Genomic DNA, 16,099 nt, shown 5'->3' with positions numbered 1-16,099 from the left:
CCACTGAGGACAGACAAGGCAGCCCAGCTAAAAAAACTTATCCAACAGACAGGCAACAGCTTTTGGTCTAGCCCCGACACCAGTTGTGAGAGACCCACATGAAGTCTAAGCTGCATATCTGCTACCTATGTGTGGAGAGGCCTAAGTCCAGCCCCTGTATGCTCTTTGGTTGGTGGTTCAGTCTTTGAGAGCCCACGGGTCCAGGTTAGTTAATTCTGTTGGTTTTCCTATGGAGTTCCTATCCTCTTTGCTGCCCACAATCCTTCCCCCTGTTCTTCCATGAGAGTCCTCAAGCTCACTCTGCTGTTTGGCTGTGGGTGGCTGCATCTCTCTGAGTCAGCTGTTGGGTGGAGCCTCTCAGGGGACAGCCATGCTAGACTTCTGTCTGAAAGCATAACAGAGTATCATTAATAGTGCTAGGTGTTGGTGCTTGCCCATGGGATGGGTCTCAAGTTGGGCCAGTTGTCGGTTGACCATTCCCCCAGTCTCTGCTCAATCCCCCGTGTCTGCATTTCTTGTACTCAGGATAAATTTTGGGTCAAAAGTTTTGTGGGATCTTCACAATTCTTAGCCCCTGCTTTACTTTGCCCTTTCCCCACAGCTCTGGTTACCAGTGTAGCACAGAGTTTACATTGTTTGTATCTTTGTTCTCAGAATATCTGATCAATTATTTGTCAAGGTGAATTGAGTTCAAATTCCAGTTTTTCTGTTAGCTGCCCACAGCTTCCTCATCTATAAACAAGAGTAAGTCTGCTTGTGAGTGTTCAATTAGAAAATACTAGAAAAGCCACTGGGGCTAGTTGTCAAGATAATTAAATGTCTTCAGAAAGGGGTGCCCAGGTGAAGACTAGATTCCTATCTCTTATTCTTTATTAAAACGAATTCAGAATGGATCAAAGACCTTAGTGCTAGCCATCCAACGTTGAAACTACTAGAAAAGAAATGTCAAGGTAGTAGAACAGATAAAGGTTTCCCAAGTGAACATGGAGTGGCCCAGGAAACAAAAGCAAGAGCTGTGAGATGGGTTATACCAAGCTAAAAAGCTTCTGTACAGCGTGGGGACACTGGAGTGAAGGCAGAGCCCACAGACTAGGAGAAAGTCTGCGCCAGCTCTGTGTCTGACAGACGGCTGACATAGAGACTTCATAAAGATTAAAAATAAAAAGTTAACAAAACAAGTGGCCAAACAAGAAATAGGTAAATGGTCTGAACAGATACCTCTCCAAAGAAGCAGTACCAATGACCGATAGTATGTTGTTTAAAATGCTTAGCATCTTTAACCACGAGGAAAGTGCCCAACAAGACTACATTCTATCTCAGCAAAAGCCAGCATGGCTGCTATTTTTTTTTAAAGTACATCAAATGCTGGTAAGACTGTGGCTAGAAGTAAGTCTTACACAGTATTGGTAGGAGAGTCTTATAATAAAACTATAAAAAACAGTGTGGGCATCCCTCAGAAATCTAAAATTAGAGCTACCACATGATCTGCCATCCTGGGCTTGGGTCTGTACCCAAAGGAAATGAACCCAGAGCATAGAAGATGGGTGGGGGCAATGGTTTTTACTTGGTGTTGGCACTGGGCCCCCTCAGCTTTAGGGTGGTGTGAGGAAAACCCAGACATGTCAAGGTCATTACCGTCTGCATCCCTGGAGTCAAAGCTTGTCACCATGGGAATGAAACCACACCTAAGATGACTAAAACAAAGGGACAAAAAAAGGCAGGCCCAGGCATAAGGAATATTTCACTGATCTCAGGGAACCTGGATCATAGAGGCCAGAGACCTTGGGAAGTCAATGTGTTCTACGCCCTGCCTTGGGAAACCTGTGAAGAGGGCTGTCCAAAAGGAGAGAATTTGCTGCTGCTGCTGCTGCTGCTGCTGCTGCTGCTGCTGCTGCTGCTGCTGCTGCTGCTGCTGGTGTTGGTGTTGGTGTTGATGGTTAATATTATTAACTGTACGGGTTCATGCTTCTTTCAGCCCTGTAGCATTTAATCCAGCTCTATTAATTTGTCTTCATCTCAATGTGTCAGTCATTCTAGTAACATCTTTTCTTCTGATTTCTTGACTCTCTTGTGAGCATCAAGAGAGAAAAAGTAGATGGGTTGAAGGGGCAGAGTTGAAAAGACACTGGTAAGAAACGATTTTATTCTGCCTTATAGAAGCAAGCAGCATTTTCTGTATAATGTGTGGTGTCATCCCCTTCAGGGGAGGAACAGTAATGCTTTGAGGTAGCAGTAAGGAAGTGAATTGTGGTGAAAGAGAATGTCTCCGGTAAGTGATTACAGAGCTTTAAAAAACCCAGGTCCTCCAACCCAGCTTCAAGGTTTCACCAGGGTTGTCATGCTTCTGTGTTCTTTGTATTGTTGGAAACTGTGGGGAGGGGAGGAGAGTGTTGCCTCCCTGTGGAAGCTGTGCAGCCTAAACCCCCTGGGTCCCTTGCACCATCACAGCTGCTCTGTGGAGTTCCGAGTCCCAGGGCCTATTTCAAGAACCTCAGCCAAATGACTGAAATGGTCCCCACAGCAGGAACCGCAGCTGCCTTTTAATTTCAGCATCGCTGATGACCACAGCCAGAGCCTTGGGCTAGTGGTTTGTACTGGGTCTCCTCACTCTTGTTTGTGAAGCTGTTTAAAAGCGGCCTGCAGTGGTCAGTAATTGCAAAGCCAGAGAGCATTGTGGTTTGAGAACTTGGGTGATCAGATCAGCTTGTGAACTTACACCCCCAATGCCTGCTTCTGAGAGGTGCCAGTGTTCTGTAGGTAAATGGCAGCTCTTGGGTTGTGTCCAGTTCCACCACTGTGTCTGTGACCTTGAGCCTGCTTCAGATGGTTCTGTGTGAGGACTCTGTGGGCAGTTGGCTTGCCGAAAGTGCAGTATGTACAATGTACCTGATATAAAAACTGGTTATGGTGATTATTACCATGGTTCTTTCTCACTGTCGCCACTTGTGTCTGTCACAGCATTTATGCTTGAGGACAGGACAGAGATGGAGAGGTGCCTTCTGGATGCTGTCCAGGGCTAACTTGTCCTTTCAGTAACAGTGGAGGCTCTGTCCACATATGGCCTTTTAGAGCTCTATTTTGACAACTGCCCAGTAACTGAGATAGCTGAGAACTATGTCAGCCACGGGTCCCAATGATTTATTGATATTGGCCATTTTTCTTTAAGCATTGCTCAGTCTTCATCTACTGGGAACAGGAAAGGTATTCTCCGTCTTCAGTATCCCTTGGAAGCAAGCCAACCTGTGATCCAGCTTTTCTTGAAATGTGAAGAGAGATGAGTCACATTTGTCACCCCCGGGGCTGCTTCATCCCAGCCTGTCCTCAGCACCCCTTGCTTCTCCTCTGCAGCATTTCATGGGTGATTAAAGATGGGTGAGTGCTCTCTCCTGCAGGGAGGTCAGAGCTAGTGGTGCAAAGAGGGATTTTCCTCTGCTGTGCAAACACCTGGCGACGTCACAGAGTCACTGGAGTGTTAGCAATTGCAGTTGCTGCCAGGAAAGCACCTTCTGACAGGATATTGATTTGGTGCCATGGTTAGCAGCAGCTGGGACAAATGAGGTCTCCTTGCTGCTCAGGGGCTCCAGCTGCCATGGCATATGTACCCTGCTGATTAGAAAACCTGGCCCCGAGTGTTTGCAAAAAATGCCAGGCAAGGGGCCTCAGCCAGCAGATCTCTGTTTCTGAAAGTGTAAAATGATGTGGTGCGAGGCACGCCTTAAGGCCCAGAATCATGCATTCACACTTTGAAGAGCAAGCTCTGATACGCTCTCAGACTCTGGCACCTGCCTAATTGATTTAAGAAAGAGAGAAACCCAGTCATTTCCTGCAATCTTCATGCTGTAATATATTATACAGCTTTTTTAAGGAACAAGTTTTCCTCCCTCTGTTTTTTTTTTCTTTTTTCTCTTTTTGTTCTAAGCAGTTTATGATACTCCTTTACAGGTATGGCTTCAAGCCCTAGCTAGTGACAGTGGAATGCAGGCTCACAGTGAATGCTAACCTAACTTACAGACTCTGTGATGTAAGTCTCCCTGCCAGTATTCTGACATAGCACTTTTTTCATTGTGTTAGCAATGTTGTTTCTGAAAGCCAGGATTATCAAGTGTAGCTCCTAAGTCATGTCACCAAATCTCTATAGTGTTTGTTTTCAACTATAACTAGTGCAGGGGCTTTAGCACCATTATATATTAAAATTTCCTCTCTGACCAGCTCAGTTATCTGAAATAAGCAAATGTGCCACCAATGACCAGGAAATGGGGCCAGAAGTCTAAAGTGATAGCAGCAGCTGTAGGGATCACTTAGGATCTATCTGCAGACTGGTTGGTTTCTGATGGATTGAGTTACATATAGAATAGAAATGTATGGGGATATCTAACCACCAGTAAGAACCCTTATGGGAGATGGGGCTGACTTCCATACAGTTTGTAGAGGGCTCTTCTCCTGTGTTATTTGAACTGACACATGAAGACTTGTTTTCACGAGTGTTCTTTGTGCCTGGGTAAAGGAGAGTTAACTGAAAGCTCTCATGCGATTGAGAGGCTTCTTCTGCTCTGTCCAAGGAGGGCAGAATGCGTTTGGCCAGGGTCTTCATTGACTTGGTATGAGCTTCTTCTGACTACTCACAGCTCTTTCCCTTCAGTGCTTTGGTTGGAATCCTCCACTGCCTCCTACACCTCATTGTAGAGATTGTATTTCTCTATAACATCTAGCGTGTAGGGGGTATAGAGCTGTATGTGTGAGGTCCCCGGTCACATGTGGGTATTGGTGGTCTGAACAGCTTCAGAGCCTTTAGCCGAGATTCACTTTGCATGCAAATTACTAAAAAAAAAAAAAAAAAAAAAAAAGTTCCTATAACTTCCCATCCCCCCCCCAAACACACACAAAAATCAAGTCCCAGTCCCTGCTTAGTGCAACTTCATTTCTCAGAAGAAATAGTGACAGATAACAACTTTACCAGTCAATAAGTGATAAGGATTATAGAATTTGAGATGCCTTTTGAGTACTTTTATCCATTATCAAGAAGGGTCTGATAAAATCATTCAGGTGGAAGTGATTAATGAGATCAAATTTCTTTGTTCTGAATCTCAAAATTCTTCCATTTAGAGAATCCTGGAGTCCAGTTTAGACCACTGATAGGTCCCTAACGATAATTTTGGAAAACAAACCAAACCTTTCAGGAGCAGTTACTATCTCCATTTCCCCATATGTTGAATCAAACAAAGGATAACATTTAATTGACTTGGTGGACTTAAGGACTGATCACCCTCTTTCAGAGCTGAAGATGAGCTCTTTAGTCCCTGAAAGATGCCTCTGGGCAGCAGTCACTCCTTAACTTTCCCTGTGTAGCCCTGCGGCAACACCAGGCCCAGTGGAAGATTCAATTTGTTTGTTACCAAGTCTCTCATGTGCCAATCTTAACAGTAAATGGAATCTTTGACCTGAAATGAAATGCATTTCCCAGTTATTCTCTGAGAAGTCCCTGGAGAAACAGCAATGGATCTGGCACTTATGACCCCAACTCTCAGGAGACCTCTGGTGAAGAGATCCTTAGGCCTGCTCTCAAGGCTCTTCTCCGGCCCCATTTGCTGGCTATGTAACACCCTTGCATAGTTTCCCTTGGTCAGATCCTGAGTTCATCAAGTCCCTTCCTGTTTCACTATCCTTGTGCAGGTTATTTCTTTTTTCAGAGATTTTCCTCCGACTTGGTATTTCACCAACCCTCCTCTAGGTGTTTGGACGTTTTGCCCACTCATCCTTGTCACCCAGCTAGATTAAAGAGGGCTGCAAAATCAGCGACTGTTCTTATCCCTCTATCAAGAACTGGTGTGTATTTCTCCTCCAGTAAATCAGAGCTATTTTCCTGATTGCTTCAACTAACTAAATGCAGAGGAAATGCTGTGCCGTTTTGGACTATAGACTTTAAGGGAATTGGCAGCATCTGCCTCCTCCTTGCAATCAACTGCCAGGTAGGGAAGTCTAGCTAGCCACACCCTTCTTCTTCTTCTTCTTCTTCTTCTTCTTCTTCTTCTTCTTCTTCTTCTTCTTCTTCTTCTTCTTCTTCTTCTTCTTCTTCTTCTTCTTCTTCTTCTTCTTCTTCTTCTTCTTCTCCTTCAGATAGTGTCTTTTTATATAGTCCTAGTTGGCCTCAAACTCACTACGTCGACCCAACTGGCTTCAGACTCAAAGAGCTCTGTCACCTCTGCCTGACAAGTGCTAGAGTTAAAGGCTGCACAGTGCCCAACAGCCTATATTTTCATTTTATCAATTATTACCTTTATGATGATCTATCTATTGTTTTATGATCTGCCTATGGCCTAGTTATCCAAGTATATTAAAACTCTAGAGCATAGAAGCTGGAACATTTTTGTTGACGTTTTGCATAGCTCATATTACCATAATGTTTGTTGAATTAGTTTGTGAATGAGTTTAAAAGATTTCAATTTTTTAGATGCTTTCCCCAGATATAATGATAAAGATACATAAATCTTTACTTCTAGGGACTTCCAAGAATGATGGAAAACCTTTTTAAGTGTTTATCCTAATTTGCTTAGACTACATACCTGCTCAGTTAACTGTACTGCTTCCTCATAGGCAAGACCAAAGAAGCCACAGCTTTTAACAAGGCAGTCTAGGCTACCCACAGCCCTGACTCACTTGTGAACACCATGGAAGTCTCTTTGTTACTGCAAGTCATGAACATCCCGATTTCCTGGAACATTTAACCTTTAGTTAACTTCCCATGAGACTTCTGGAAGGCCTTTGCTAATGGCCTACAGTATTCAGCCGGCATTCCTTTTTTATTTTTTCACCTATGAGCATGCCGTTTTGCCGACGTATTAGGTGTATGTGAAGCCATTCTTGACACTGGAACAACTGGGTTGGAACATGGTTTTCCACCCAAGCTTGACTACCCACCCTCTTGTGCAGGTACTTATCTTAGTCCCGGGATGCTGTTTCCTTCCTAGTAGAACCATGAGCTCAAGAAAAGAGACGGCAAGACCTCTGCCAGCAGCTCTGAGACTTTCCATATTCAATCTTGCTTTACAGCTGTACGAAGAACAACTGGCTGATTTATGTACGTTTGGGCCAGAATTTGGCTGACCATAGTAGCATCAGCACTTTTACATGAACAAAAATTTCAATTTCATTAGCGCAGCCCAGTTAATTCTGCTGGCTTAGCAGAGTATTTCAAGAGGCAGAGTGGCCACAGGGCACTATCACACTGCCTGCCAGTAACTGAAGGATCATAGGCTGGCAGAAGAGAAATCAGGGCCTCAGCGGGGCAGGGGAGGTTGTGTGATGTCTCAGCCACAGGACTGTAAAACAAGGATGATGAGAGTCATAAATGACTCATTCAGTGTTGAGAAGCCAATGTTCCATGGCAATAGATTGATAGAGCACAATCAAGAGACAAAATTCCAGATGCATCTTACCATCCAAATAACAAAGGGTCCTTAGGTTTGTTTGCCTTTTGTGAGTTTTGCATACTGTTCCACTTTCCTTCTCTGGAATCCTGCCACATGGATAGAAAAGGGAAGAACTATTGATTTACAAAAACCTCTGTGTTCAAGACATTGGTCAAGTATTATTTTTACTTCTTATGACTGCCTTTTACACACATACATACACACACACACATATATATATATATATATATATATATATATATATATATATATAGGTATTTTGGATCCTATTCTACCATATATATATATATATGGTAGAATAGGATCCAAAATACCTTCCATATGTTGTTTTCTATGTCTTACTAGTCCTTTTCTGTTTTTCTATGTTTATGCCAGTTTTAAAAATATTAATTCTACCTGGTGGAACCTTTAATGGCAAAGCTAAGACACCCTCAAGCATATATTTTATCTCAAAGAGAACTGAACCTTTCTTTTCCCTCAAGTTACCACATCAACCAACCCACTCCCCCAAGGAGCTGATTGGGTCTATATAGGTCACGTGCTACCCGTGGCCAAGTGCTTTGTTCAGAGGAACGGAGTTGATGACCTGTGGCCAAGGATGTGTTGTCTACAGTCATGTCTAGCATGCGAGTTCACAGCCCCAAGGAGCTGATTGGGTCTATACAGGTCACGTGCTACCCGTGGCCAAGTGCTTTGTTCAGAGGAACGGAGTTGATGACCTGTAGCCAAGGATGTGTTGTCTACAGTCATGTCTAGCCTGCGAGTTCACAGATTCCATTTCCTGTGGTTGTTCTGAGTGTTAATAAAAACACCTGATTAGCACAGGTGAGGCTGGGGCCTTCCAGACAGGGCAAGTGAGCACTGGGCTAGGAGCCCAGACCCCACTAGCTCAGCCTGGCTAAAGCCAGAGAAGATTTTGTCTTAGCAGCACAGGAAAGTAGTGACGTGCCCTTGTGAGGATATGATTTCCCATCAGAGGGTCAGGATCTGGTCACAGAAGGAAAAAATGTCTGGGTCACATGCTATGTTTCATTCTGTTATTTCTTTTGATAAGGACAAGAAGGAAGAATTTGAATACATTTTGCCCTTGCAAGTTACTAACATTACTCCAGAAATAGTATGGTGTTATTTGAATGTTGACTTGGAGCGATTTTCTTTGTGTGTCTGCACATAAGTGCATATGTGTATGTATAGGCTAGAGTTGATATTGGGATCGTTACTCTGCTGCTTCTTCACCTTAATCATGAAGTGGGTCTTTCCCACCTCCGCTGCTGGAATTACAGGCATGTATTGCTGTACCTGCCCCCTTTTAAAAACAAACAAACAAACATGGATATTGGAAATTTAAACTCAGGTCTCCATGCTTATGTGGGAAATATGTTACCTATCGATCCATCCCTCTAGCCCCTGTCTCTGGGCCATTCTGCAGGCATGTGTTCAGATTCGCATTACCGATGAGGGCTAGGCTAGGGGAACTCTGCCTTGCTTTTTATAATGATAGCAGTTCCTGGGACAGAGTTCTTCCTGAATCCTAAAATCAAACAGAAAGGATGGTGGAGGGGAAGACTGTGTGATAGCGGGTTTCCTGGACTCTTCCAAAGGGAGCCACTGGAGAGAAGAATCTCTGAAATGGGGTTTACATCTGGAGTGGGTTGAAAGGAGGGCTGTTGCTGAGCCCCACTGTCACTGCCAACATCCCAAATGTCTTCAGGGCTTCCGCCTCAGCTCTCTTGGTGAAGTCACGGGCAGTTTGTGAAAATGGGTCAAGGCCATAGGCTGACTTCAGGAGGTCTAAGCAAGCATGCACAGGTAGCTGTAGCTGGCAGATGCTGCTCGTGAGAGGTCGTGCTCTGTACTCTGATTGGGTCTGAAACTCTGTCTCCATAGTCTTCCCCTCCTTTCTGACATTTTATTTATTTATTATATTTTCTTTCTTTGTCATTATAATTTAATTAAATAATTTCTCCTGTCTTTTCTTCTTTCCAAACCCTTCCATCTACCCCTCCATGGACTTTTTCAAGCTTATGGTCTCTTTCTCTGTTAATTGCTGTTGCGTGCATATGTGTGTATACAGTATATTCCTAACTATAGGCAGCTCAGTCTGTACAATGCTGCTTGTATGGATGTTTTCAGGGATAGCCATTAGCTGAGGATTGTGTTTCTATTTCATAGCTGGAATCCTCTTACTAGAGCTCTGGTCATCATTTTCTCTGAGGCTGTTGCATATCCTGTGGAACTTCCTAGAGAATTGAACTCAGTTCAGGATGATTGAGGCACTTTGTGCGGAGTAGGCATCCTCCACATGTGACATGACACTTTTTCTGAGAACCACCCTTGGCTTCTCTAGTCTTCAAGAAAAAAATTTAAGCTCTCTGGCTACAAGGGGCTGACAGACCCTTCTATCATTTTATGCTGAGTGTCATTACTTACATATATACAGTGGTTCTACCTCATTTTCTGACATGTTCTCTCTACGATGTCCTCTCCCTTTAACTACCTTCCACGAAAACGATTTTGATTCATGCACATTCAAAATCCAGTCCAAATGTCACCTGTGTCCTGTAGCTCTCTACTCTCCCCATGGTGTAGAGAGCCCTGTCATCTGTGCTGCCATAGCAGCCCTGTTTTCTCTAGTCTATACTTTCCTACTAGTCTTTTTATATGTCTGCAAGGAGGTAGACTGTCAGAGAGAACAGACCATGAGCTTTGCCTTCTAGTCTGGGTCTTCAAATTCTTGGCTTCAATCTTCTTGAAAGTGTTGGCACCTCTTTGGTGTCCATGGCACAGTGAAGCTATGCAGAAGCATTGTACTCACTGCTAAGGAGGTGAACTTCCATTGACTATGTTCCTCTTCTCCACCTCCTTTCACTCATTCTCTTCATCAGTCTACTTCATCCCCCTAGACAGTTTTGGTTTTGTTTTCATTTTATATAAACATACAGAATTTTGTTTCTGTGTGAAATCTGTCATCCCCGATGAGATACAAGAGGGCATTTGTTTTTGTGAGTTTGACTTAATTCATTTATTATGATAATCTCCAATTACTATATCCATTTTCCTGCAGATAACATTCTACTGTGTGTATACATACCTCATATTTTCTTCATTTATGCCTCTCCTGATGGACCCCCCCCCCCAAGGTCAGTCCTAAACTTAGCTCTTATGGAGTTGTAACTGGTCTTTTGCTATTTTGTGGGTTCTTCTTTGTTCCACTCTTTCCACCCCCTTTTTTTTTCTATTCTTTCAACCCCCTAAAACTAGATAGGACAGAAAAAGGGATAGAGGGGAAAGGGGGCAACATTATCATTAGACTGGTTCCTCCTGATTAGGGGCATTGAGTTCCTTGGGGCAAGTTTGATCTTTGCCTTCAAGATATCTAGTTTCTTCTTTTGCTGTTTCTTCTTTGCACATGACTACTTAACAAATTCAGACCACCAACAACCAACCAACAACCAAGAGCCCACACTGCCCCTTAGGGCCCTAGCATTTATACAGCCTCTGAAAAGTACTCAGAATTTGAAATGTCACACAATCACAGAAACTATCTGCTGCTGGCAAAATCATGCCCCTTCTAGAGCACAAGGCAAATCATAGTCAGCTGCTGTGGACAGTCTGAAGCAGCAGCATGTCTCCACATCTGGGATTTTAAAAGCCATATTCTTATATTACTTCTCTCTCTCTCTCTGTGTGTGTGTGTGTGTGTGTGTGTGTGTGTTTAAAGAAACCAAAATACCAAAATTGTCACTACAAATAGTGCTGCAGTAAAAAGATGTACCAATATCCATGTGAATTGTTGACTTGAGGCAGCAGAGTCATAAAGTGTTTCCTTTGAGGGACCTCCATACTGGTTTCCAGAATGACTATTACAGTTGTTTTTCCTCTCCTTCCTTGATATTCTTTGTTTTTCTTTATTTTCTTAGTGACTGCCATTCTATCAGTGGTGAAATGGAATCTCAGTGTGGCTTTAATTTTATACAGAAGTATGTTTTGATGAGGATTTGAACAAACCAGCGATAAGCTTAGCAAATGATAGTTCCCAATAGCTGATGGGTGCTGTGTTCACGATTATAAAATCTCAGAGAAGAAGGGGATCTGGGATGTCATTCTCATATGCCTACAAAAGCTTGGTTTCTCACCTGACCAATATGCATCAAAGTTCTCTTTGAACTCTGAAACAAAAGAGTTTGGTAGCTTTCTGATATTTTATGGTGCCGTGTACTGCTAGGGCAAATGTTTGCAAGTGTTTAGGCTGTGTTACTGTTTAAATACTGGGGAAAGTGCTTTAAATTGTTGACTGTCTGCACATATATGGATAGGTATGCATGTGATAGGTATGGATATATATATATATATATATATATATATATATATATATATATTTGTACATGAATGCTTGAGCATGTGTATTTTTAACTATTTGCCTACATGAGACTTTTCTAGAATCCAACTTTAAAAAAACTGACTTAGTAATTAACAACAGAAATTAACCTCCAATATACAGTTGTGAGCAGCACTTTGGTTTCCAAAGCTTGTTTCTGAGTCAGCCTGCATCTGTTTATTTCCTTCCTTCCACAGAGAACGTCACCAGAAGTTGTGATTCACAACATTGCTGCAGGTATCTAGCATTCTGCATTTCCATCAGCTAAAGGGAAAAGAACAGAGCAACAGAAAGCATGAACTTGTCAAGTGAAACAGATTTCATGAGTTAGAGAGTATTGATTAGGATGCCTAAGTCCCTTTATGGTACTCTGGTTTCATTCTCACTGAACTGGTATGTCAGGTCAGGAGCTGAGAGATGAGAGGCTGAGTGAACAGAATCCCTGAGAAGTAAGGACTCCTTGATCCCAGATGGAAAAGTGGCTTCATCTTCATGGTTTGAATTAAGGAATACATTGCAATTCCTTATAAAATAGATGTTATTTGAAATATCCTATGTAAAAAAAAAAACTTTGAAAATCATCTTTGAAACTTTGAAATTATCTTCCAGGAGACTTCTAGTTTCAGAAATCATGATTGGTCTAAAATAAGGCAGATTTATGTATTTTATCAACTTTCTAATATGATGGCAGTTTCAAAAATATCTAACGTGACACTAAATCTTGACTTCAAAGATTCTTAGTAAGTTTTCTTATCTTTTCCTCTCATCTGCTAGATTGTAATGAAAGCATGTTTGTTTTCCTTCTAACATGGGATTCTCTGACCTAATCAAATCCAGTAATAATCTGCCTTCCTTTCCCCAGATCTCGCTACATGATTTCAAAGGATTATATGGGTGGAAGAGACAGGAAACTTTTTGCTTATATTTGTCACTTTGAACAAGCAGACAGTGTGATCTTGCGATGGGGACACTTTTGTGAGGCCAGAACAGTGGTGCTCAACTCCAGTTCTGGTTGTTTCTTGATTGATTCTCTTTCTAGCAGGTAACTTCCTGCTATTCCCATTTCCTGGTTGTAGGGTGGTGATAATATCAGACTCACAGACTGTTGTGTGAGCAGAGGACGGTAAGCGCAGTGTTCCGATCAGAGGAAGTTTCCTGTACTTGGCACAGTGCTTGTTATCCGTATGATTATTACATGTCTGACTTTGGTCAGCAGGTCCTCACTCAAGACACACATGCATGCTAATGGAAATACCATAGTTTCGGCCCACACTTCTGTCTTCTAGCCCCCAGGCAAGTTGGCAAACTAGTTCCCTTTTTGGCATACCATTTCCCAAGTCACTGTTATCAGCTGGGTGAATGTGAATAAGTTATTGTATTATTCAGGTAAATGCCCTCCACACTAATATATAGCAGCTGTTTAATATTACCTTTGCCTAGTAGCAATGCTTTAATTCAGTGGAGATGTGCTTTCTGAACACCTTTAAGGATGGATGAATAGAATGACTTTAGAATCTGTGACAAATGAGGGCGACTTTTTTTCCTGACCCACCTAGGTATCTTTGTTAGAGTATATGGCCAATTACTGGGAAGTGATTGCTAATTACCAAATGGATGAGCAAGTAAAAGGTATAAACCCTCGTTTTATTCCTTTGCCAAATCATATGAATGGAACTTTACTTGACCAATGAAAAGTTGTTCTTGTCTTTAAGTTGATCCCTAACCCTAGATGCTTTCCTCCTTCCAACCTGGTCCCGTTCTGCCTGGCAATTATGTTATTGACATTGTGCATGACCAAGGGGACCATCTAGCAGGGTGGTGCAGCTGTGTGGAGCTGACAGACCGCCAAAGTCAACAGCTGCGTAGCCAGCGCTCAGCAGAGCCGCCTAGGAGGCTTGGAGCATTATTTGAAGAAACTCTTTTGTTGTAATATCTGTGTTTTTGAAAGAGGGAGGGTAGAGGGGGAGGAGAGAGAGAGAGAGAGAGAGAGAGAGAGAGAGAGAGAGAGAGAATCCTATTAGTAAGAAAACACCAGGGCTTTGTGCCGGGAAGCTCCAGATTTCCCTTCCTTGGGGCGCAGAGCCCTGTTCTGTTCTTTATGCCGTGCGGGCAGCCATCATTGCAGGGCATAGGGCTGGGTGGCCAAGGGCTGCCTGCGGGGGCAGGTGAGATACTCCTGCCCCGCTGACAGCGTTGTCCCCTCCCTCCACACACGGGCTGCCAGCCCTGTCACTAGCCCCACGCCAACAAAAGACTTTTCTCACTTGTCAGTTCTTGCTTGTCAGCAGGGCTTGCTGGTAAGTGAGGGGTACTAAGGCGGAGCAGGCAGGGCGCAGGGCGGAGCCGGGCAGGGGTCTGAGCACCCCGTGGCTCACCCTGCGGCTCAGGCTCACCCTACTCCACCCAGCTCCTCACTTTTTCCCTTCTCTTTACCACTCAGTTCTCCTCTTGCCTCCAAATCCTCCGGGGGGAGGGGGGCCGGTAGCTTCTTTGGCTTTGTTTAAAGGGAAAAAGAACAGGAACAGACTCGAGGCGCTTTCTCCCGGACACAGTCCTTATTCCTGTCCCTGGCAGTAGTAAGCATCATCATGGCTGGTTTCCACAGCTGCCTCCAGCGCGCACCTGGGGCCGGAGTCCCCTGTGATCCTTGCAGGCTCTGAGCCATCTCTGGGGACGCTGCAGGGGAAGTGACAAAGTGACTGAAAGACTCACTGGGCTGTTCCCAGCAAGGAGAGGAGGCTGGGAAGGGACTACACAAACTCTCTCCACCTCACCCCCAGTGAGAACCTGCAGCTATGGAGTCTCCAACCAAGGAAATTGAAGAATTCGAGAGCAACTCTCTGAAACACCTGCAACCTGAGCAGATCGAGAAAATCTGGCTTCGGCTCCGCGGGCTGTAAGTAAACCTCCCCACTCCCTGACTCCCTTGCCTTCTTTCCTTCTCTCGTCCCTATTTTACTGCGCATCCACAGTCACCATTTCTTTCCCCTCCCTGCAAGCCCTTTGAACTCAGCTGTAGAAGTTCCACAACTGTCTCTGTAAACTACAGTCAAGGCTCCTACCTTCTAACGCAGCAGCAGAAAGGGCGGCTTTTCTGTCCTGATGCTCTGCTCTTTCCAAGGCTTGTTGTCTTTGAGAAGGGGCTGGGCATACCCTCCTGAGTACACACTTTGTGATACAAGTAGCAAGTAGGTGTTTCCGGTCCATTTGCCCAGGGAGAGAAGTTTAGTGAGGGACTTTTAATTAGAAATTTTCTTTGTAAACTGTTTGCAAGCATGTTGGTAGATCATCCAATGATTTAGTAGCTGTTCAGATTCAGATATACACTTTTGCTGATAATTCTCTCTGCCTACTCTCTAGCTCGGTCCAGGTTATGATATTTTAATAGGACTCTTCCTTGCAGATTATGCTTAGAGAAGGGTGGGCTGTCTGTTGGAGAAAGTGCACATCAGATACACACGGGGAACAGCACAAAGGGTGTTTATTCTTAATCCAGTGGCCAGAATTCTCCTTGGGCTGATACAGAGAGAGCTCTGAACTTGAGTCACTTCACCTCATTCTTTCTGGTTTAGTTGCTGAGGACTGAGGTGACTTGAGAGTAGATTTTCCTTTATTAAACATTCATAACCAGTGATTCCTCGTCAGCTGACACACAGCTCCCATTGATGCTGCTCACAGCAAGTAGGTGATTACTGTGTCAGATATTCAACTTCAGTGATCTACTGTAATTTTTAAAAACCCTTTGCAGGTTTTCTGAACTTAAAAGGATGGTGAGAGAAAAATAGCTCCTTGCTATGTGACTGCCATCAGTGCTTTTGAAAGCATGCATGCATATTCAAAAAGCAAAACCAAATAAATCAAAGAGGGTACTGATCTGATCTGACTTCGTCTTAGGAGAGACCACATCCTGGTAGGATATTTAGAATTACTAAGGGAAGATGATAAAGTTGTGTTCATTTCTTTACAGGGTCCCTATTCAGGGGTATACTTTATAAAAAAGCGTTCCATCTAGAATGGAAGAAGCCCGTTGCCATTGATTTTGTAGGATGCTTTGCCAAGGAATTTGCTTTTTTGACTTGCATAGCTGATGTAAGTGGAGACTGTAAACTTACTTGGAAAACTGGTCCCTGGCTGGCAGGCTCTTTGGCCAGCTTATGTAGCGTATGTGGAAGCTCTTTTCAGAGATGTGTTTACAGGAAGCTCATGTTCAGTGCCCTGAGTGATAGATAATCTTGTCATACTGTGCCACACAGAGAACGTTTGTTAGGTCCACAGAACTTAGTGCCGAGGTGTG

At 43.6% G+C, this 16,099-nt stretch overlaps 1 protein-coding gene across 8 annotated transcripts in view; it reads left to right on the top strand.

Annotated features, from left to right (window-relative positions):
• Nucleotides 1-16,099, top strand: part of Pde1c (phosphodiesterase 1C) — a 446,341-nt gene that overhangs the window by 177,163 nt on the left and 253,079 nt on the right. For 2 of the 8 annotated variants that reach the window (XM_029534987.1, XM_029534986.1), the window contains exon 1: nt 14,163-14,701. The exons of 4 other annotated variants lie outside the window; for them this stretch is intronic. In XM_029534987.1, coding sequence (XP_029390847.1) covers nt 14,601-14,701 — 101 coding nt within the window. In that variant the 5' untranslated portion in view covers nt 14,163-14,600. Of the gene's footprint in view, nt 1-14,053; nt 14,702-16,099 lie in introns of those variants that run through there. 2 more of the 8 variants (XM_029534984.1, XM_021191849.2) reach the window with 2 other exon arrangements.

The sequence above is a fragment of the Mus pahari genome, chromosome 2 (assembly GCF_900095145.1).
Source record: "Mus pahari chromosome 2, PAHARI_EIJ_v1.1, whole genome shotgun sequence".
Classification (NCBI taxonomy): Eukaryota; Metazoa; Chordata; class Mammalia; order Rodentia; family Muridae; genus Mus; species Mus pahari.
Note: the sequence above shows the minus strand (reverse complement) of the source record. Positions and strands in the feature narration are given on the sequence as shown.